General features: G+C 34.6%; 1 protein-coding gene across 2 annotated transcripts; it reads left to right on the top strand.

The window, feature by feature from the left end:
- The first annotated feature begins 51 nt into the window (after nt 1–51).
- LOC120070595 (diacylglycerol kinase 7-like) lies at nt 52–3375 on the top strand. Of its 2 annotated transcripts, none has more exons than XM_039022405.1 (12): nt 52–559; nt 859–939; nt 1064–1201; nt 1285–1370; nt 1448–1544; nt 1688–1763; nt 1978–2060; nt 2168–2238; nt 2326–2403; nt 2492–2579; nt 2680–2796; nt 2884–3375. In XM_039022405.1, the coding sequence occupies exons 1-12, from the start codon at nt 212–214 to the stop codon at nt 3040–3042; spliced, it is 1422 nt and encodes a 473-aa protein (XP_038878333.1). In that variant the 5' UTR covers nt 52–211; the 3' UTR covers nt 3043–3375. The 2 variants fall into 2 exon arrangements, with proteins under 2 accessions (XP_038878333.1, XP_038878332.1); XM_039022404.1 differs by having other exon boundaries at nt 54–559; nt 817–939.
- The last annotated feature ends 20354 nt before the right edge of the window (nt 3376–23729 follow it).

Below are 23729 nucleotides of genomic sequence, written 5' to 3'. Positions count from 1 at the left end.
CAAAGTAAGGATATTTTGTTGACGTTACACATAAAGATGAGTTCCTCTGACATCCGCCAGCGCAGTGCCTGTGAGGCCAAACTAAAGTCCCCATCACCGACGCCACCGCGTTTACTACTCTCAACTCACAACCCTCCAACCTCCCGCTTTTATTCCTTACCTGAGCTTTACGTCACCCATTAACACTCTCCCGCTTCCCAAACTTCCTAAAATGGATCACTCCAGAGCCGGACCCGGCGTCGGTGCCGGCGACCAAGTTACGGTGGCAGCTCGCTCCTCTTTAATCGACTCACTCAAAGGCTGCGGCCTCTCGGGGATTCGAATCGACAAACAGGAGCTCAATGCAAAGGTTATGATGCCCCACTATCTCCGCTTCGCCTTGCGTGATTCTATCCGCTTGAAAGACCCCATTGCCGGAGCCTCTGCCACTACTCCACCGCAAAATGTCGTCCCCTCACCTCCAGAGGCCCCGTTGGTGATCTTCATTAACCCACGTAGCGGCGGCCACCATGGTCAGAAGCTCAAGCTGCGCCTCCAGGAATTAATCAGCGATGAACAGGTCCACTTTCTATTCTGTGAAAAAAATTATCTCGGGATTCCCATTCTTTTTCGTCTTTTCATGTGTGTCCTGTACGTCTGTATGTCTTTGAATTAACGATGATTTAATATTAAATTTATTTTCACCTTTGAGCTTTGGGAAGTAATTTTTTTTGATAATTTATCTTTTGTGGGTGTTATTTAATTGAGTTTGAATTTGGTTTCTGATGCTTTTTATGTGTAATTGAGTGAGGATTTACTTCAGAGTTCGTGTTGTAGGTGTTTGATCTTTTGGAGGTGAACCCTCGTGAATTTGTGCAGTATGGACTGCGTTGCCTGGAAATCTTGGCTGATCATGGTGATGCTTGTGCTAAACAAACACGTCAAAAGATAAGGATCATGGTATTTTGATATTTTCACTAACCCCAAATAAAAAACTTGTTTCTGTTGCTTTTACATATTTGTTATCCAATGGAACTGTTTCATATTCGAAGATAGATGAAGAAAATTTGAACTGGTGGAGCAGGTTGCAGGAGGTGATGGTACTGTCGGTTGGGTACTGGGATGTATTGCAGAACTTTACAAACAAGATCGTAACCCTGTTCTTCCTGTTGGGATTATTCCTCTTGGTACTGGCAATGATCTTTCCAGGAGTTTTGGTTGGGTGAGTTTTTGTATTTTCAACTAATTTTATAGGAAGGCATCGAATTAAGAGATATGGATCATCGTTTTTTTCCCCTTTATCAGGGAGGTTCTTTTCCTTTTGCTTGGAAATCTGCCGTTAAAAGGTCTCTCCACAGGGCTACCACTGGTCAAGTTGGTTCTTTGGATAGGTGGGAATTCAAATTTTTTTCATGAACCTTGAAGATGTTTTTGGAGTTGTTTCAAACTTGATTCTTTCTCGACGCAGTTGGCATGTTTCACTGTCGATGCCTGCTGGAGAAAAAGTGGAACCACCACATTCTTTGAAGCTTACAGAAGAAAGTGATATGAATGAAGCTGTGCATGTAATTATGTACTCTTTCAATTATAATACACTAGTTCCAACTTTATAGCTAGTCTGCAAAATAATGCACAATCCACACAAAAAGGACAATGTTGGATTTTGGTTTCTCAGTTTGTGAATGGAAATATTGTCCCATGGCTGCAGAAACTGGATGGCAAAGAAGATTTACCCACAAAACTGGCTTGCTATGAAGGAGTATTTTATAATTACTTCAGCATAGGTAAGCTGAACTCACCGGTAGTTAAACACTTTAAAATGCATGTTTAGGGAAGTGATTAGATGTTGCAATTGCATAAGCAAAGTTGATTGTGTCTTGAACTTATCCCATGGAGAATTAGATTAACTAGTCATCATTCTGTTTCTCTTCTGTATTTGGTTCTCTGCAAAATCATTAGCAGGTGTTAATTAACTAATTCTACTAATGCATAATGCAGGCATGGATGCTCAAGTTGCTTACGGCTTCCACCATTTGCGCAACAAAAGGCCTTACCTGGCTCAAGGTCCAGTTACAAATAAGGTTGAACTATGCTTTCTATTATATTTTTCCGTTAAACAAAAATATGCTTTCTTTATTGATTAATGGTTGTTTATAAGCTTACACATGCTTTTTTTCATTTTTGACAGTTAATTTACTCAAGTTATAGTTGCACTCAAGGATGGTTCTTCACATCCTGCTCAAACGATCCAAATTTGAGGTGATAGTTTATACTTTTCGAAAACCTAGTACCGGTAGAATGCATATATTTCCAGTTTCTAACCACAGAAAACTTTTCTGGTTGTAGTGGTCTTAAGAACATCCTTAGAATACATATCAAAAAGATCAATTGTGCAGAATGGGAAAAGGTTCCAGTTCCTTCCAGGTAGAACTGCTCTAATGTACTAATTATGAAACTTGTTTATTCTTTTTGAGGACATCAATTAATATGGTTTTGCTGCTTGGGCTAATAGTGTTAGGTCTATTGTTGCTTTAAACTTACATAACTATGCAAGTGGAAGAAACCCATGGGGTAAGCTTAAGCCAGAGTACTTGGAGAAGGTACCCACAATGAAGTTCTGTTACTGTGTTTTTTTTGGTTGGCATTGCTGTTTTCTCTTCTTTATGCTATAGATGGACTTAAATATTCATGTGGTACTAGAGAGGTTTCGTGGAAGCACATGCTGATGATGGTCTTCTGGAGATTTTTGGTCTAAAACAAGGATGGCATACATCATTTGTTATGGTAGATATAATCTCAGCCAAACATATCGCCCAGGTGGTTCGCGTTTTCGGATAATCACTGCTCAGTTTTATACCCCAACATGATTCATGTTTTTGAACTGTGTTGCTTGTTTATTTACAGGCAGCAGCCATTAGAATTGAAATTAGAGGTGGGAAGCGGAAGAAGGCATATCTGCAAATGGATGGGGAGCCATGGAAACAGCCAATAAGCAAGGAATTCTCAACGTTTGTTGAGATCAAGAGGGTTCCTTTTCAATCACTAATGATCAACGGGGACTAGAACTTTCAATCTCCTCTTCGAGTGGATATATTCTTTTTGTATGATATATATCATATATGTATGTCTAAATTATTCATGTTCAACACGACCATTAGAACATCCCTGACGAGTATGTTTAGTAGGCAATCGGAAATTTGAAAGGTGAAAATTAGGGATTCAAATATATTTCATGTTTCAATAGGGTAAAAAAAAAATTATTTAGTTCGAGTTTTTGGTAATAATTTATCCATTTATGTTTAAATTTGTAACAATTCAATTCTAGAATTGAGAATTTTAATTACCAATAATTTAGGTCTCATTTTGTCCAATAAGCATTGGACTTCTTGCCGGACGCTTCCCTCTCGCCGCATCAGTGTTGCAATGCTATTCCAAGCATTGCAATGCTGCATTGATATCTATTTATACCTCTTCTTGGCCCTAGGTCAAAATATGCCAAATTTAAGAGGCTAAATTGATGGATGAAGTTAGACTTCAATCTTCTTTTATTCCCTTCAATTTTTAGTATCATTAGGTTAGTTTTTATTTTATTTTCGGATTATGAATGTGTACTAGAACGTATCACGTCGGTTTGTCTATGAATCGATGAGGTAATCTTTCGTTTAGTTCTTGGATCAAGCGTTCTTTGTATTTTGATGAGTTTTCTGTCCAATTTTGTGCTTTAATTCAGAATTATGTTTTTTTCTTGAATCTTATTTAATTTAGACTTGCTTCTATGTGTTGGATTGATGCCCCTATCATGATCGCATGTCTTCGCTAGTTAAATTCAAGCTTGCATGCATCCTTGTAATCGTTCATACTTTGAATTTACCCTTGTAGCACAGATTAGATGAGCATGCTTAGATTTACAGGCTGGTCTTGAATCTAATCCGGATTTCAAGAATAAATTGATTATTTGAACACGGCTGACACTTAATCAACATAATTGAATCCTGGATCTTAATGCATGTTTTTCTAGTTCTTTATGGCCGCTGAGGACCCAATTGTATCTAAAAGCATGTAGGTTAGTTGAGGCATGATCTTTCCAGCCTTAATTACGAATTAGGACGCTCGATTGGTTCAGATTAATTAATTTTCGGCCTTTATAGAGATTAGTTAATTCGCATCGATTGGGTAGCTATGCATGCATAATTCGAATATATGATATGTTGGTTGAAAACAATGATTTCTAGTTAGACAACATATCATATATTCGAATTATGCATGCATAGCTACCCAATCGATGCGAATTAACTAATCTTTACAAAGGTTGAAAATTAATTAATCTGAACCAATCGAGCGTCCTAATTTGTAATTAAGGCTGGAAAGATCGTGCCTCTAACCTACTTGCTTCTAGATGCAATTGGGTCCTCAACGACCATAAAAAAACTAGAAACACATGCATTAAGATTCAGGATTCAACTATGTTGATTAAGTGTCAGGACAACCGTGTTCAAATAATCAATTTATTCTTGAAATTTGGATTAAATGTGCAACACAAAGATTCAAGACCAACCTATAAATCTAAGCATGCTCATCTAATCTGTGCAACAAGGGTAAATTCAAAGCATGGACGATTACAAGGATGCGTGCGAGCTTGAATTTAACTAGCGAAGACATGCGATCATGATAGGGGCGTCAATCCAACACATAAAACAAGTCTAAATTAAACAAGATTCAAGAAAAAGACATAATTCTTAATTAAAGCACAGAATTGGACAGAAAACTCATCAAAATACAAAGAACGCTTGATCCAAGAACTAAACAAAAGTTTACCTCATCGATTCATAGACAAACCGATGGGATACATTCCAGTACACGTTCATAATCCAAAAATAAAATAAAAACTAACCTAATGATACTGAAAATTGAAGGGAATAGAAGAAGATTGAAGTCTAACTTCGGGCTCCATCAATTTGGCCTCCTAAATTTGGCATGTTTTGACCTAGGGCCGAGAAGAGGTATATATAGATATCAACGCAGTGCTATAACGCTGATGCGGCAAGAGCGAAGCATCAAGCAAGAATTTCAACACTCACTTGCGTGTGCACTCCACTCCATGTCCATCATTTGTCGCAACACTCTAAATAAGCATTGCAACGCTGATGCTTTTGCCTTCAAGCGTTGAGATGTGTTGGAACGCTGATGATGATTCAACTCCGGAGCGTCGTGACGCTTGGACTAGCGTTGCAACTCTCCTCTGCACTCCAAGCTACTACCTTCAAGCGTTGCACAAGCGTCAAGCTTAGGCCAATTATGAGTGTTGTGACGCTCCGGCAGGGGCATTTTGGTCATTTTGATTCCTTTGAAGCCCAGATGCTCAAATTAACTTCAAATGGCTTCAAATTAACATCGTTCTTCACCAATTGATTAATTCTACCTCTTGATTGATCGGTACCTACAAAATAGGGATAGAAACACGTAAAATCCACTAACGAGTCCGAATTAAGCTAGGAATAATAGCTTTTGTTTAGAGCTAACACCAGATGAGTTGTTTGGCATTTCTGCCTTGTCCCTTGTCTCGAGTTCAACCTGATGGTGTCTTGATGCCAATGATGAAGTCATCATTGGAAGGACTTTCAACTTCGACTATTGACCAGTTGACTATAAGAGAGTAATTGTAACCATTTCCATAATTCAGGGGTGGTTTTTGCAATTTTTCTTTCATTTCTGTCTTTTGTCCCGTGAAATTATTTCATGAGACGAACTTATTGTTGGGAATATCCTAAAACTCGAAGTTCATAATATATGAAACATATTTTATTTTTCAATAAAAGTATAAATTGTACTATGTTATAAAATCTAATAAACGAACTCATGGCTATATTATGAATACTTTAACTTTATGTAGAGACATAAAAGAGGATCAAGTTAAGTATATAACCTAAAAGGTCTATAAGTATATGGATCAGATGGGTGCTGAATTGTATCAACACGCAGCAGAAGCGACAATAATCAATAAGCACTCTAATTCATTAATTTTGGTAAAAACGAAAGCATGTTATAACATAATTTAATGGGTTTCAAAACATATTTTTGAAGAACTCTTGAAATCTCGATTTTCAGCTGCAAATCTCTCCAAATCTTTGTGCAGACTACCACAAAATCTTTCCTATTATTCTCCTGGTGCTCTAGATTGAGTTGTGGGACTCAAAATAAGCTGGAGTCAAGGGAACTTGGAGAATGCTCACATCAACAACCCAATGAAGAACTCCTTCTTCAACCAAATTTTAGCTAAAATTCTATCGGTTGCATTGCCTCAAAATCACTCCAATCTCTTCAATATTTTGCGAATTATCATGCAAAGAGAATGACTGCATGAGATGCAGCTCATGCTGGGAGTAATTGAAGCTTGAAGATAATGGGTTTAGTGTGAGCTACTTGAAGATGGAGTTGAAAAATTCTAATTTTCCATTTGTGTAATTTTCTATTTCCAAAATCCAAAATTTGATTGTAAAATCATATTTGATTCTAAAATCAAGATTTATTAATTTTACAAATTAATTTCACAAATTAATTTTTTAATAAAATTAATAAATAATTATTTAAACAATTTAAATAATTCTAATTAATTTAATATCCAATATTAAATTAATTTTATATAAATCCATCTTTAAATATTTAAATCATATTTAAATATTTATTCTCTAAATTCGTTTGATTCTAATTTGAACGTTTCAAATTAACTTATCACGCTACTCTAGAGTTAATCCATTTTCGAGTTAGTAGGGGGACCTCGTGGACCTACAGATCATTGGCTCCAACGATCCACTAAACTCATTAGACCGATCTAACTCCCATTCGTTAATTAATGGGTCACTCCACTAAAGCCCATAGTTGAACTCTTCTCACTGTAGATATATTATGTCTATTCAATATAACCATGATTAATAAATTAACCCTTCACAGGTTGTTCGTAATAACGGCTGGGTCGAATCTCTGTTTTACCTCCAAAATTACCTTTTGTTTCTTTAGTCCCACTGATCCCCTAATGAAAAATTGTTTTGTGATCCAATCAACAAAACCGAGTCCCTCTCGGGCCAATGAAAGGACAGGACCCTTTATTCAAGACCCAGCATCAACACTTAAGGGAACAACCTCTCTATTATCTCTAAGTGGGTAGGAGTGAATTCCGTCTTGCACCCTATGTCTCCAGCTATCTATCCAGTCTTACCCCTGAAATGGGAGGTTATTGAGCTGGCGCTGGGCCAAACCTCACTTATGTAAATCTAAGGATAATGCCAAATAAATAGGAGTTCATAGGTATTAAGGTCAAGTTACCTAGACATCGCTTTGAAATAGTCAGTCTTAAACAGTAAACAACATTATAAAGTAAGAGTGACTGATTTTGTGGTCCGATCTTATATAAACCCTTTTGCACAAGGACACCCTCACACCTCATGCCCCAACATGAACGAATTAGGATCACTTCGTTTGTAGCACTTTACAACTCTTTGTAACAACTACAGAGCAGGCCGCATCCAATAGTGTTACCAGAATAAGGTACCCAACCTTATTCATATACTATAGATAATTTTGACTATTTACTCGAACCTGATCCACTTTTATGTCTCCACATAAAGTTCAAGTACTCATTTAATAGTCAAGGAACTTTTAGATTTATTGGATTTCTATTAAGAAAAACATCTATTCAATAACACCGTATTGAACTTTCAAAATAAGTTCCATTGTTTACATACCATGAGTTTAGGACATAAAACCCAACAAACTCCCACTTAGACTAAAACTCCAATGGTAACTTATATATCCAATATATAAGACCGAGTTTCTGAGTTTTATAGAGAAATATAATAAACTAGGACATCCCATACCCATGGTTTACCATTCGGTATCCCATACCCGATATTTCTCCCACTTACCCTAGGTTATTAATCTGGTATTCCTAGTCCTACTAGGTGATTCTCAAACACTTTAGTTGAGAGAACTATTGTAAACATGTTAATATACAATAGGCTTTTAATTAAACTATATGGGGATGCATCTTATTCTCAATAATGGCCAGGAAGCACACTTTCCTCCCACTACATTGAGGTACTCTCAACTCTTTGAGTAAGACGCATCTGACCTGTTTTAACAACTTTTTGTTAACAGGCAGATCTGGAAACTTTTAAACTTTCTATACTTTGATCTAGCCATTTAAATATCTGAATATTTACAAATGGCTTTAAACAATTTGATTCTTAATAGAAGTTTCTTGAACAAACATAATTTCTGAAAAATGAACATTTCATTTATCATAAAAATATATACAATTTGTTCTTTACATGATCATAAACGCAGTAAGATCAAGCAGCAACTTTTCCCACTAGTCAAGCTGAGAAAGTGGTCCCTAGGAACTAATTTACCTATTTACATTTCTCTGCTTTCTTCTCGGCAAGATACTGAGGGCAGTTTCTCCTCCAGCGCCCTTCTTCATTGTAGTGGAAACATTTCCCTTTATCTGCAGCGTTTTCCTTACCTTTCTTTCTAGCATGTTTCTTCTTCCCTTTCCCTTTGCGCTTCTTCACAGGAATACTCTTACTCTTCGAAGAGGAGGCAACATCAGGCTTGGAAGACATTCATCTCTTGTCAACAGTAGTAACATTTACTTCTGATTCCAGACCCTTTATTCTTAACATTGTATGGCAAGCCTGTAGCTCATTTAGCAGAGTAGTCAAGCTGTATTCAATTTTATTCATCAATGCATTCGTATAAAATTGCAAAAAACTCTTCAAAAGAGATTCCAGAATAAAACCAACTTGACTTCTCTCGTCCATGACAACATCGTTTACTTCTGCCACATTAAAGTGGACCATCATGTCCAGGACATGTTCACGAACATTGGTCCCCTCTTTCATGCGGCTATTGTAAACGTACTTGATGGCATCATGTATCAGGGTGAAGAATGGTTGTCCAAACATTCCTCACAGAAATTCCATAATCTCTTTGGCAGTACTTATATCCTCATGTTCCTTTTACCAAAACATCAGATAAGCTGGCGAGGATATAAGCATGGGCTTTATCATTAGCCTTGACCTATCTGTCATACCCATCTCGAACATTTCGGGTTGAATTGAAGCTAGGAATGGAAGGACAATCCTCTGTTAAGACAAATCGCAAATCGTCTATCACAAGTATCATGTTCAAATTTAATTCCTAAGTCATATAGTTATCCCCGATGAGTTTATTCGATGCCAACAATTGTATTATTGAACTCGTCATTCTGAAATTATAAACAAATTCTACAAGTAAATTGCTTTTAAATCCAATCAAGTTTTAGCAATTTTAATAATGTACTCAAGATTATTCTTTTGCAACGATTAATAATGGATTTATCCAAATTTGGATTTGTTAGTGGATTTCTCCCTGATTTAACATTTAGACCACTTTGCTAATGTTGTTTGAAGTGTCAAATGGTTGATGAAGTGAGTGCTTGCATGATCAATATGCTTAAATACTTCTAATTTGAAGAATTTGATGGGTATGCAACTGAAAATTTCAAAGAATTTTTTGCTGAAACCATTTTCCTATCAAACTCTCCAAAACCAAACTTAATCCCTTATCAATTCAGAATTCCACCACTCAAATCCAAGGTTGAGAATAGCAGAGAAGATTCTCTTGGCAGTCTATTGAAGATTTGAAGGTCAAATTCGTGAAGAATAGCAAGGATTTGAAGGAAATCTACAAAGGTTGTACTCCTTAAACCCTCTTTGTATATTTTTGTTTTTATAGCATGCTTATCACTCAAACTAAGTGTAATTAGAGTGCTTAAAGATTCTGTTAGCTTCTGTTTTATGCATATTTACTCTATCACTTACATTTTCACAAGACGTATTTATTTTTCATAATGTTGTAAGTTTGTCTCGTGAAGTTACTTCACGAGACAAACTTACAACATTATGAAAAAATAAATATGTCTCGTGAAGATGAATGGATTGTCCTGTGAGGTAACTTCACGAGACAAACTTACAATGTTATGAAAAAAAATAAATACGTCTCGTAAAGATGAATAGATTGTCCTGTGAGGTAACTTTACGAGACGTATCGTGAAGTAACTTCACGAGACAAACTTATAATATAATGAAAAAATAAATACGTCTCGTGAAGATGAATAGATTGTCATGTGAAATAACTTCATGAGACGTCACATCACGAGACAAACTTATAACATCACGAGACAAACTTGTGAAGTTACTTGACATGTGTCTAGGAAATCGTGGACTCCTTCCACGATTAAGCCTTAAATCGTGGATTAGGTAAACGATTTCACTACTCTATATTTGTCAATACTTATCTGCTGATTTGATACTTGTGGATCTCATCCACGATTTCACAACTCTATATTTGTCAATACTTTCAAACTAATCTTATTTTTGTCAATAAATATTAAAATAACTGTATTTAAAAAAAAATTGAAGTATATAGATTAAATCTTTACCAACTAAAATTCAAGAATTAAATTGCTACTTCCATGAAAATTTATGAACAAAAAGTGCTTTTAAACCTTTTATATGTATTTGATAACAGATTCAAAAATTAGATTATATTTTAAATGTGTTCAATACTACATTTATAAAATTAGTTATTATAATTATTCAAATATAAACTATTATAAATTAATTTGTTGAATTATTTTATGTTAAATTCTTTTTTGTATAATTATTATTTTTTAATATAGTATGATTTATAATACATTACTAAAAGATATCCATATTTCTACAATTTAAAATTTAACATCGAAAACAGAAATTGCACAGAAAACAGTTTTATTTTAGTATGTATTTTACAGAGGTTATTATTTATAAACATAACCATAAATTTTATTTTTGAAGGCGAATGTACTTTACAGAGAGATTATTTATAAACAGTAGCCAAGTAAAACCAAATCCAACTGATTACCTGCATCAAAGTATAGAGTTAAATATGGTCGATTTAGTCTTCATTTTTGACGCCAAATTGCGTGGCTCTTCAGTGGAATTGCCATCTCAGAAACAGAATGTCCTCCAGATTAACTTGTTTGCAAAGTTGATGTAATCTGCTGTTGACTAGTTTTTGGTTTTTCAGAAACAGAATGTACTCTACAATGAGTTGCTCGCGGTGGAGTAGCAGGAACAGAATGTATTCTAGAATGAGTTGCATGAAGAGCGGAAATATGTGAATGAAGGCTCGTAGCCAGTCGAGTCCGGCTAATATGTGAGAAGGAACTGGATCAAATATATTAATAACAATGAGTTGGCAACTGCGGTCGTTGAAAAATCAAAATAGTTCTAATACAATTATCGAGAAAATGGAATCGATAAAAAATAAATAAATGTTACATAAGCAAAATCAATATCTCAATGTTTGTTAAACAAAGAGAAGAAAAAACAAAAATGAGAGTGGAAATTCAAACTTCTTATTGAAGTAGAAAAAAATTGGTGACACACAAAATGTTGTATAAGAAATGTGCTACTAAAATTGTGATATACAAAATGTGATACTCAAATGTGGTACATAAAATGGTGATATACAAAATGCGATACTCAAAATTTAGTACACTAAATTGTGATGCACAAAATACATAGTACCTCCACCTTGATATAAGACAAGAATGAACCTAATTGTACTACTAACTCACAATTTAAAACAACATTAAAAATAGTAACTTACAAAACATAAAGAAAACTTGAAAATAACAATCTTAGATCTAACATTTACTTGTGCATCCAACTGAAAATTAAATATAACAATAACTTTAAGAAACTTAAAATTAAAATTTAATGAAGAAAAACCTCAAATCTCAACAACAATAATGATGAATAATAAACCACCAAACCTCCAAACATCCAGAGGTGAATCACTGGAATCTCGATTGGTGTAGTATCTTGATCTTGACTTGAGAAGTATTCCTACTCAATTATAGACATTTTAGAGTATTTAAGACAAGAACTATCCTAAAAGACTATAATAACCAACTCTACTACAATAAATACTATTTTGTAGTCCCAAGTAGTTATAGTCAACATTATTTCAAAATCTCATTTGCTACAATATTTATTATTTGCTATAGTTTTTACTATTTTCTTCTTAAACTAAAATAATTTACACCTCAAACACATACTATTATAATCAAAACTAAAATAATCTACACCACAAATATAAACTATTATAACCAAACTAACTATTTGTCCCAAACGCCCCCTTTGTCTTTACCTTTAGTCACATTCAATATTGCCTTTGAAAAGTAAGCCACCAAAGGAGGTTCTTTTGGGAAGGCTGCGGAATAATTTTCATAAACCCAAAATACAAAACAAAGCTAAGTTCAAAATGAAAGAAAGAAAGAGAACTTAGGGAAAATTTCACAAAAATGACCCAAAACCCATTTCTATCAATGACCTCCTAAAAACTTTTCTACCACTGACCTTTTGCCCATGCGAAATTCCAAAATTACCCCCAATTTTTAAAAAGTCTTCATACCGTAGCACATTTCTTCTTCCTTCAACGATTTCTTCGGCCCTTCATTCAATGTGCATTCAATACACCACCAACATTCCACCAAAACATTTATTCCCAACTAATATTCTTCCAATAGCATTGAAGAGAATGGAACGTCGCTCTCATTATTCACTTTCTGTCGTCAAACTCCCCACGAAATTCTCTCATTGTTCTCTCGTAGCTTTCTCTCAGAGTTTCAATCCAACATCTTCATTGATCGCTTTCATCGTCAGATTCAGTCCACATTTCTTCTTCCTTTAATGGTTTCTTCTGCCCTTCATTCAATGTACGATTTCTTCTCCCAGATCGCTTTCATAATAAGTGTCGTCTAGCATTAAATCACACTACGATCGTTTATATATTACTATGCGATCGTTTATACATTACTATGTGATCGTGTATAAATTACTATACAATCATTCATAAATTACAATATAATCGTATAGTAAATTATAAACGACCATGTAGTAATTTATATACGATCGTTTAGTAAATTATAAACGATCCTGTAGTAATATATACACAATCGTTCATTACAATATAAGTGTCGTTTAGCATTAAATTACAATACATTACTATGTGATCATTTACTACACGATCGTATAGTAAATTATAAACAATCGTGTAGTAATTTATACACGATCGCATAGTAATGCATAAACGATCGTGTAGTAATTTATACACGATCGCATAGTAATATATAAACGATCGCACAGTAATTTATACACGATCGCATAGTAATGTATAAATGAGCACATAGTAATGTATAAACGATCGCATAGTAATTTATACATAATCTCATGGTAATGTATAAATGATCGCATAATAATTTATACAAGATCACATGGTAATGTATAAACCATCATTCACTTATTAGTGATTTATTTATCCCATTGTAGATCAATGACGCTACTTCGCATCTTTGTACGATTTAGTGGGGATTGGGATGAGTCCAGAAGAAATTATGTTGATGGTCATATGAAAGGTCTGAAAGTCAGAAATGATATAACAATCAGTGAATTAGTGAGTTATGATGCACCAACGACTGAATATCGATCCGGATATGTTTTATATACACATCAAATGTTGCTACAATCTATTGGTCCCGATTCCCCCAATTGACATAGTCGACGATGAAGCTTTTAGCTTCTTTTTAGAAGGCAATGATGCATCTTGGATGCTGTTATTTGTATCAGTTACACCTTGCGAAAATCATGGAGTACACACGGACAATATGAATCAGCATTGCAATCCAACCAATCAACCCAATCCAATTCATACCATATCTTCACTTGATGATCATATTGAGCCAGTAATTTGGGGGATGACCAAAGTGAAACTTGGTTTAGTTGGAACAATGAACCCAGATGTACTTCACAATTCGATACTAAACATGGATATGGACAATCTTTAGGACTACAAACTTCTCCAACACCTAACATCCATGTTCCAACCCCACCTGCTTCCATTCTACCAGTTGTGATGCCTTCGGTTCTAATGCATTCCACCGTTCCAACCGAACCATTTCTTAATATATCCAGATCATCAAAGGGCCCATCGTATGACAACCTCATCACAATACCTTATGATTGTTTGAATGATGAGGATATAAAGGTCGGTCAAATTTTCTTTTCGAAATATGACTTGTCAGTTAAATTATCGATGCTTGTAATAAGAAAGAACTTTGATTACCGTGTAAAAAAGTCAACAAAGAGCTTGCTAACTATCCGATGTTCGGTGGACGAATGCAAGTGAAGGGTCCATGCAAAAAAAAAAATGAAAGAAAGTGATTCCTTCAAAGTGACGAAATATCCTAGCGAACATACATATTCTCTTGAAATGAGAATTGGTAATCATCGACAAGCAAAAAGTTGGGTTATTGGACACTTAATCAAGTCCAAATACGAACATGTTGGTCGAACTTACCGTCCAAGGGATATAATTGAGAACGTCCCACGAGATTATGGAGTGAACATAAGTTACGGATGGGCTTATCATGCTAGAGAATACGGATTGGTGTATGCACGAGGGTCACCAGAAGAATCATATGTGTTATTATTAAGGCACATGGTGAGACACTTAAGCTTGAAAATCCAGGTACGATATTTGAGGTTGAAGTAGAGGACAGACAATACTTTAAGTACGTCTTCATGGTACTTGGTCCGTGTATCAGAGGTTTTCTAAACTGCATCCGCCCAGTAATCATTGTTGATGGGACCCATTTGCATGAGAAATACAAAGGTATGTTGTTAATAGCAACGTGTATCAATGGAAATAACAACATCTATCCTATCGCCTTCAGTATTGTAGATGGTGAGAACGATGCATCATGGACTTGGTTCATGACTCATTTGAAGGCTTCGATAGAAGACGTTCCCAATTTAGTGATTATATTAGATCGTCAAATCTCAATTGCAAAGGTTGTTGCAAGTATATTCCCTGATGCATTTCATGTCTTGTGTATGTACCATATTCAGAAAAATTTGGTTGACAAATTTAAGAATAAGGACATAATCCCACACTTCTACCTAGCGGTGAAAGCTTATAGAATGTCTAACTTTCAGATGTATTGGGCTAAGCTCCATCAATATTCTGGTGTGACGGCCTATCTTGAGGAGGTTGGATTACAATGGTGGGCAAGGGTTTATCAAGTCCATTATAGGTATGACAAGATGACAAAAAATATAGTAGAATGCCTCAATGAAGTGTTGAAAGATACCCAAGAACTACCAATCACAAAGTTATTAGAGCATATCCGCGAGCGGCTACAAGGTTGGTTCTATATTCGACGTACACATGCAATGGCATGCACAAACATTGTAACCGATTAAGCAATAAGTATTCTTAAGGAATCAGAATTGATGTCTAGAATATATCGTGTTTCTCCGGTGAATATGTATATAATTAATGTGGACGATGGATATTTGGGGGGTTGGTTGATCTTCGTTCACAGATATGTACGTGTATGGAGTTTAATTGCCTCGATATCCCATGCTCCCATGCAATATCTGCAACGACCCTGAGAAACATTAATGTTCAAACATTATGTACAAAATGGTTTACAGTTGAGTGTGTGTTTGCTGCTTACACCGAACCAATCTTCCCAGTCGAACACAGTCAAGAATGGGTTCGAAGACCATATATTGGAGATGTTGGAGATTTTGAACCAATTCTACCACCGCAAGTGTAGGTTGACGTCAAACCGTCAGGATACCTTCAATTGGAGAGGAGTCACGACAAATACACAGGTGTACACGATGTGGTCAGAAAGAACATAACAAGAAAACGTGCAGATAAACATTGATAACAACTGGCACTGGCCCATCTAGACTAAACAATATGTAATTTTCACTTTGTTTTTTCTGTACAACACCAATTATACTGTACAAATTTATATTGTACAATATATAATTTTAGCATCAATTATACAATATGTAATTTTAGCACAAATTTATCTAAACGATCGCTTAGTTATTTATTTGCTTAGTTAAATGTACAACACCAATTGTATTCTTCAAATTTAGTACAAATTTATCTAAACGATCGCATAACAAAAACTAAATGATCGCATAACAAAATCTAAACGATCGCATAACAAAACCTAAATGATCGTATAACAAAAACTAAACGATCGCATAACAGATATCTAAACGATCGCATAATGGATATCTAAACGATCGCATAATAGTTAGCTAAACAATCTCATAACAGATGTCTAAACGATCGCGTAACAGTTAGCTAAACGATCACTTAGTATTCTCTATACGATCGCTTAGTAATCTCTATTTGATCGCTTAGTAATATCTAAACGCACGCTTAGTATTCTCTCAACGATTAGGAAATGAACGAAATGAAGGGAGACCCTATCATTGTAGTGCCTCACCCTAGAAGAACTTCACTACTTTGAGAGTCGAGTTTTTCCAATTACTAGCTCGAGTGAAGTTCAAGCTTTGATTCGTGTTTGTCTCACCAAACAGTCTGAAGGCTTTTTAAAAATTGTGGATAATTTTGGAATTTCGCATGGGCAAAAGGTCAATGGTAGAAAAGTTTCGAGTCAGCTGGTGAAATTTTCCAGAACTTAGGGAACCAAATCCATCGACTTTGTAAATGGTGCCAACCATTCAAAACTTAGAAGGATATTTTCCAAAGAAGACCTTAATGCAAGGAATTTCATCAAAAATAGCAACAACTCCACCATTATTGATTCCTTTTTCCAGAGCTTCCTTATATTCATCAAGGCTTCCATAGGATTTCAATCGGGTTTCACTAAATCCAAGATTTTTTTGTCTTAAATCAAAAATTGACCCAATAGCTTAAGTTAATGGGTAAAGACAAATTTAATTATATCATCTAACACTCTCCCTCACTTGCAGACTTGAAATATGAAGAAGAGCCAAGCAAGTGAAAATGAATATTAATTGGGGAGGAAATAACATTGCAGGGACTTGAACCCATGATATCTTAAAGTAACCTAGTCTGATACCATCTTAAATCTGTTCAAATAATCCACCGAGTAACCCTTTTTATCTATGTCATTGATATCAAGATAAGAAAGTTGCAGTCTTTGTGCAGTTAATGTGGATGATAAGTTTGTAGAGTAACTTTGAGTGAGGATTTGCACCACGAAAATCCATAGAATTAGCAAAATTCTTGATAAATTGTTCAGTATCCTTTCCCCTAAAGAATATGTAAATTGTTAAAGAGTAAATGAGCTAAAATTTAGCTAAATAAATTAAGCTAGCTCACCTCACATCAGAAATGAAGTTAGTTGTAACAAAATAAAACTAATTTCTCAGATTCATTGTTGTCATAAAAAAGAAAACAAACTCACTGTATATATATCATCGAGAGAGGTAAAATCAGTGTAAAATGTATATGAGTGGTTTGTGTAAATCTGATTGAGGAGAACTCAAAGAAAGCTTAAAATAAAATAGATTCAAACCTTGAGAGTGGATGGAGATCTCAAAGATCAAACCACTATAATCAATGTGTTCATCTTCTTCTCCTCTCTACATTTCTTGAGTTGAATGCTTAAAAATTTCTCATCTTCTTCATTGATTTCCTTAGAAACCTTAAGAATAATTTGAGAGAAGAAAGGATGATAGTAGAGAGTTAGAGAGAGAGTACGAAATCTGTCAAAAATGAAAATCATATGTGAAATGCAGAATATTACTCATTCTTCAGGATTTCAACTACGTGGCAAAATTAGAAGCACAATTGGCAACTACCACCAATCTTCTTTGGGCCAAACTTAATCATGTTTTAGTGTAGGCTTCTTTTTTATCCCAATTCCTAAGATAGGCTAGATGACAGATTACTTAGATGATCTAATGAACCAAGGATCGGACAAAGTTAGAAACTCTCATCAACCCTTGATCTTCAAAACACTCCACAAGCAAGAAAGATCAACTCTCACTTGAATGCTCCAAATATTCATGCATTCTATCACAAGAACACACAACAAACAAAGCTTAAAGCTTTCAAGGTTAAAAAACCTAAGATTCTACATTTCGAGATTTTCTTCTATATCTTGATTGTAAAAAATACAACATTATTTATATTGAATGAAAAGACACTATGAAATGATGCAACCTTTCGTGTATGAAGTAAATATATGAACCTTTAATAAATACAAATACATAAATAAATAGATACGTAGGACATTAATAACATAAATGAATATGAATTTTCAGATTCATTATGACTCTTGAACGAAAAGATGTCTTTAGATGCATGAAAAGTTGCAATTCCTCACCATGGGTAGGAACCTTAGTTTGAAAGTAAACATTAAATGCTCTAGCTCCTATCATTGTCAATTATTTGCCTATCATTCTCCCTTCTTCAAGAAGATTTTTCCCCAAATCTTAAGGATGTCTTTGCTATGCAACTTTACAGTCATCTTCTTGAGCCATCGAATTACACAACTTTTCTCAAAGCTTAAATTTGAAGACGTCAAATAACAAATTGTTGGAGATGAAGACACGATCTATGAACCAAAAAAAGACAACAACACTAAACAAACAACAAAATTGACACTTATTGTTTTGTTTTTTTTTTTTTTTTTTTTTTTTGCGACAAAAGCTGACAAGTTAAATAAGAAAAAAAAATGATATTGCAACAACGGAAACATATATCTGATCTAGAGCCCAAGCTCTGATACCAAAATGTTAAGAAACCTTCGAGAATCGGATCTAAGAACCACGTTGAAAAACAAGACCCAAAGAACTCAACCCCCAATGACCCCATAACCAATTTGATCCCAACCCCTAAGATAGGCTAGATGACAGATTACTTAGATGATCTAATGAACCAAGGATCAGACAAAGTTAGAAACTCCCATCAACACTTGATCTTCAAAGCACTCCACAAGCAAGACAAATCAACTCTCACTTGATGCTTCAAATATTCATGCATTCTATCATAAGAACATACAACAAATAAAGCTTAAAAGCTTTCAAGGTTTAAAACCTAAGATTCTATATTTCGAAATGTTTTTCTATCTCTTGATTGTGAAAAATACAACATTATTTATACTGAATGAAAAGACGCTATGAAAGGATGCAATCTTTCATCTACTCAAGTAAATACATGAACCTTTAATAAATGCAAATACATAAATCAAATAGATACATAGAACATTAATAACGTAAATGAATCTGAATTTTCAGATTCATCATGACTCTTGGATGAAAAAATGTCTTTAGATGCATGAAAAGTTGCACTCTTCACCATGGGTAGGAACCTTAGTTTGGAAGTAAACATTTAAATACTTCAGCCCCTATCATTGGTAATAGGCACTAGGAACTTTATCTCAACTTGGGGGAGGGAATATAAAATATTGAAAACATGAGCTAAAGCCTAGTAAGTGGTAATTTAATATGAATAAAAATATTCTCATTCTAAAACATCAAAGAAAACTATTAAAATCATTCAGTAAATCATTGGCAAAGTATATAAGATTAAATAACATTTCAAACACGTGCTAGTAAAATAATGGCATGATCATATCTCATATAAAGCATTCATGACTTATCAGAAAACCACACCAACCCTATGCTTAAATACTCGTTTACAATGGCGGGTTACTTCTGACAAGGAATGGTAAACTAAACAATAAGATCAACAAGCATACAGAGTTACCTCAAGGCTAAATATGGATACACACCACAGGCCCAAGTTCCTATGAACTTCTAGGTATACTCTGGTCACATCTAACCCCGATATCCCCCTGATCCCCTGGGTGACACTATAGCCATAGATTTCTCTAGACTTATTGGAACGCTCTAGCCACATCTAACTTTGGTAACCCCTGATCGCCTAAGCGCTGCTACTAAAACACATTCAAGTAGCATAGGAAAGAACCATCTCTTGGGTGCAAGAATTAGTAGTTTGAAACCACTTTCACAAACCAATCAACATCATTTATTCCACCATCAAGAGGTTTTCTTACAAAACCATTATAATAAAGTAAATCAGGTTCCAAACTACATTTTTATAATTCCAGTTCAAATAAAATCAATGGAAATTCAGAAATCATGATTCAAAACATTTTTGAAATAATAATCAATTAAAATAGATCATGCCAACACATTTCACAAATCATAGTACACTACCATACTTATATATTTTTCATATCAAAATACTGAAATTAAAACCACTCACTGTTAATCGACTTCTCCTTAAATTTCTAGTTCCTTCAACTCCTATTTATCCTGAAATTATTTTCATAATCCCTTGGTTATTCTCCACGTGACCATAATCAAATTATTTGAAAATCAACCTTCAAATATAACCAATTTCACTTAAACATTCCCAAAACCCTAATTTAAATATAATGTAGGGTTTACTTTGTAATTTTGTCCTTTAATTACTTTAAAGTTAACTTAAGATCCCAAAATTAATCTCCAATAAGAACTAGTTCCACTTCAATTTTCCTTAAGTTACAGTCTTGACCATTTTAGGGTTTTCCATTCAATTTAACCCTAATTTCACTCAATTTAGGATTTACTCACAGTTAAGTCCCTTTAATTACTTAAATTACCTTAACTTCTCCCAAATTAGTCCAATTTAAGTTTAAAGTATCTTAATGATACCAATTAGGACTTAAATCATGTTTAAATATACTTAAATTTTCCCAAACCCTAATGCCATCCAATTTTAGGGTTTCACATTACACTTAATCATTAAATTATCTTAAAATTAACTTAAGATTTCAAATTAATTCAATCTCAAGGTCAAAACATCTTATGGATATTCATTAGAACTTAAATTAAGGTTAGGAACACCTTAATTAATCTTAACTTTGTCCAATTTTGCCTAATTTTTTCATTAACTCTAATTAGGGTTTATTTTCAATTATCCACTATCGAACAGGTGAACCCCCCATTTACTGACGATATCATGGTAGTTGAGCTTCCCCAGAAGTTCAAAGTCTCAACCATTAAATCCTATGATAGCAAGAAAGACCTAGTAGAGCATCTTGACATGTACAAGTCCTAAATAAAACTTCATGGGGTATCTAATGTGATTCGATGTCGAGCATTCTCTTCTCCCTTAACGAGATGAGCAAGGGATTGGTTCAGAAAACTGAAGAGATGATCAATTGGCTCTTTTAAGGAACTAGCCCGAGCTTTTGTTACCCAGTTATTAGGCGAGAAAGACTAGCACAAGCCAAAGATGCATCAACTAACAATCAAACATGGTCCAAATGAAAGTCTACGAGAATATGTTGCACGTTTCAATACTGAAGCCCTTCAAGTTGACGGATATACTGATGGGGCAACACTGATTACTATAGGATTTGGATTGTGGGATGAGATACTCCTTTGATCGATTGGTAAGAGAGAACCCAATACTTATGTTAAATTCATAACTAAAGCACAAAAATATAAGAACGCAGAAGAATTGGTCAAGTCGAAGAAATAGGCACATGAAAGGGGAACTAGAATAGGTCACCTACACGGCCGAGATTATACTGACGAGTGAAATTGAAAGAGAAGGCGATTGGAAGAGCGAAGCCCACCTCGACCTCAGTTGAGGCACCCCGTCACGAACAGACGAGTAAGTTTGAAAAATATACCCCTACAACAATCTCTGCTGACGAGATTCTCATGGAAATACAACACACCAATCTGAATGAGCATCTAGGAAAGATTAGAATAAATCTTGATAAAAGAGAGACTATTATTGTATGTACCATCAAGATCATGGGCACTTCAAAAGAGAGTGCAATCAATTGAAAGATGATATTTAAGCGCTAATTCATAATGGATACTTGAAAGAGTTTGGATAGAAAGATGAGAAGCACGAAGAAAAACAAAACAAAGGTGAACAGAACCCAGTGCTGAAAATCAGATAGGATAAGAGCTGATTGCCTGAGGCTGAGGTTGGTGCAATCAAGGCTAAAGCCAACCAGAGCGAGACTAACCAATCGAAGTTAAAGCGAGCACTATCATAAATAGATTTCGTTCTTTTATTTTAAAATTCCTATTTACAACTTGTTATTTTCATTCCAAAACATGAACTTGTTATTTTCATTATTTTAATAAATATCATATCTTCCACGAATTGTTTGCAATTGATGCCCAAGGAATATTTTACTTTTATATAAACCAAATATTTCTTCAGAAGGGGATTGTGATATGATTCCCTACTAGAGAGAAGTAGAAGATCTGAAAAGCAAGAATCAAGTGAGTTTTGTAAGATAACTTTAAGCTTGACCAAAAGTTGGGGGTTGCCAAGACCGAGGTTGACTACAAAATGGCTGAGGCCGAAGCCAACTACAACTAAATTTCTCTTTTCAGTTAGCATGTGGTCAACGAAAAGATGCTTGTAAAAAGTCTCAAGAAATCGGTTTTCATCTTTCTTGAGAATGTGCACAAATCATAAAGAAATCAAATTTTGATTTTTTTTCAGATTGTCTCATCACCTCTCAAGCAATTGATTTTCATTTTTCTTGAAACGATGTACAAATCTTAAGGAAATTGATTTTCATCTTTCTGACAAGATTGCTATCTCACCTCTTAAGAAATCGATATTCATCTTTCTTAAGACGATGCACAAATATTAAAAAAAAAAAATTGATTTATCTTTCTGACAACATTGTCTCATCACCTCTCAAAAAATCGATTTTTTCTTTCTCGAGATAGTGCACAAATCTTTAAGAAATCAATTTTCATCTTTCTGACAAGATTGTCTCCTCATCTCTCAGGAATCAATTTTCATCTTTCTTGAGACAATGTACAAATCTTAAGAAAATCGACTGACAAGATTAATTGCAAGTGAAAAGAAGTTATACTCTCAAGGCGTGCCAAACCTCAAGACCTGACATGAGAGTAGGGCCTAATGTTTTGGGTTGTTTTGGACTAAAAGGTATAATTGATGTTTAGAAACAACAAGGTCAAGAAGAAGTGTGATATGAGAAAAATGAAAATTGAGAACCAAAATGGGCCAAGGAAAAGAGAGTTGGCTTGGGCCTAGCCCAAGCTAGCATGCTTGGCCTCCGCCAAGACTGAGGTCGAGCCTTGCCAAATGCATGCATGCCCCAACCCGAGAGACTATTTTGGGTCTGAGATATGGCCCAAACAAGATGTTTGGCCAGCCCTAGCCAAACTTAAAAATCAAGCCCGCCTCTTAGTTCGACAGGTCATCTAATTATCCTAAGCTAATTTTTAAACTCTAGGGGACAACTTAGGTCAAATTTTCCTATAAATATACCCCTTATGGCTCCATATGAGGTGTCTTAAACTTCAGGCTTCCTCCCCATTTTCTCTTACTGACTTAGGCATCAAAGTCTTTTTTTTTTTTTTTTTTTTTTGTTTTGCAAGTGCTCTCTTCTCTCAATTACAAATTTATCGTTATTGTCACATAGAGGTTAGGTGCGCTTTCCTTTGACCAAAATTTGGCATCAACAATATATATATATATATATAATGAAAACTTTATATTATCAATAATAAATAAAATATCAATATTTAAAAAAATCAATAAAAAGTAGAAATTCATTATTAAAAAGACATTTAATTATAAAAATATTAAAAAATATTTTTATAAAAAATTAATATTCAATGAACTAATTCAATGAGTTGGCCCAAGTGTAACATCAATTCAGCCTAAAATTTGATCCAAAGTTGGGTTGACCCAATTCAAGTCCAAACTATGTCTTAGACTTATTGAACTTAGAGCCTGGGTCGACCCAATAATGAGGTTGATCAACAAAATTTTCTTGTTTTTTCATT

This window comes from Benincasa hispida, chromosome 2 (assembly GCF_009727055.1).
Source record: "Benincasa hispida cultivar B227 chromosome 2, ASM972705v1, whole genome shotgun sequence".
NCBI lineage: Eukaryota > Viridiplantae > Streptophyta > Magnoliopsida > Cucurbitales > Cucurbitaceae > Benincasa > Benincasa hispida.
This window is presented reverse-complemented; position numbering and strand designations above follow the sequence as displayed.

Coding starts and splice junctions, on each gene's coding strand:
- LOC120070595 (XM_039022404.1), top strand. CDS start 212: ATGGATCACTCCAGAGCCGGACCCGGCGTCGGTGCCGGCGACCAAGTT. Junction 560..816: donor AATTAATCAGCGATGAACAG/GTCCACTTTCTA, acceptor TTCGTGTTGTAG/GTGTTTGATCTTTTGGAGGT. Junction 2,239..2,325: donor TCAAACGATCCAAATTTGAG/GTGATAGTTTAT, acceptor TTCTGGTTGTAG/TGGTCTTAAGAACATCCTTA.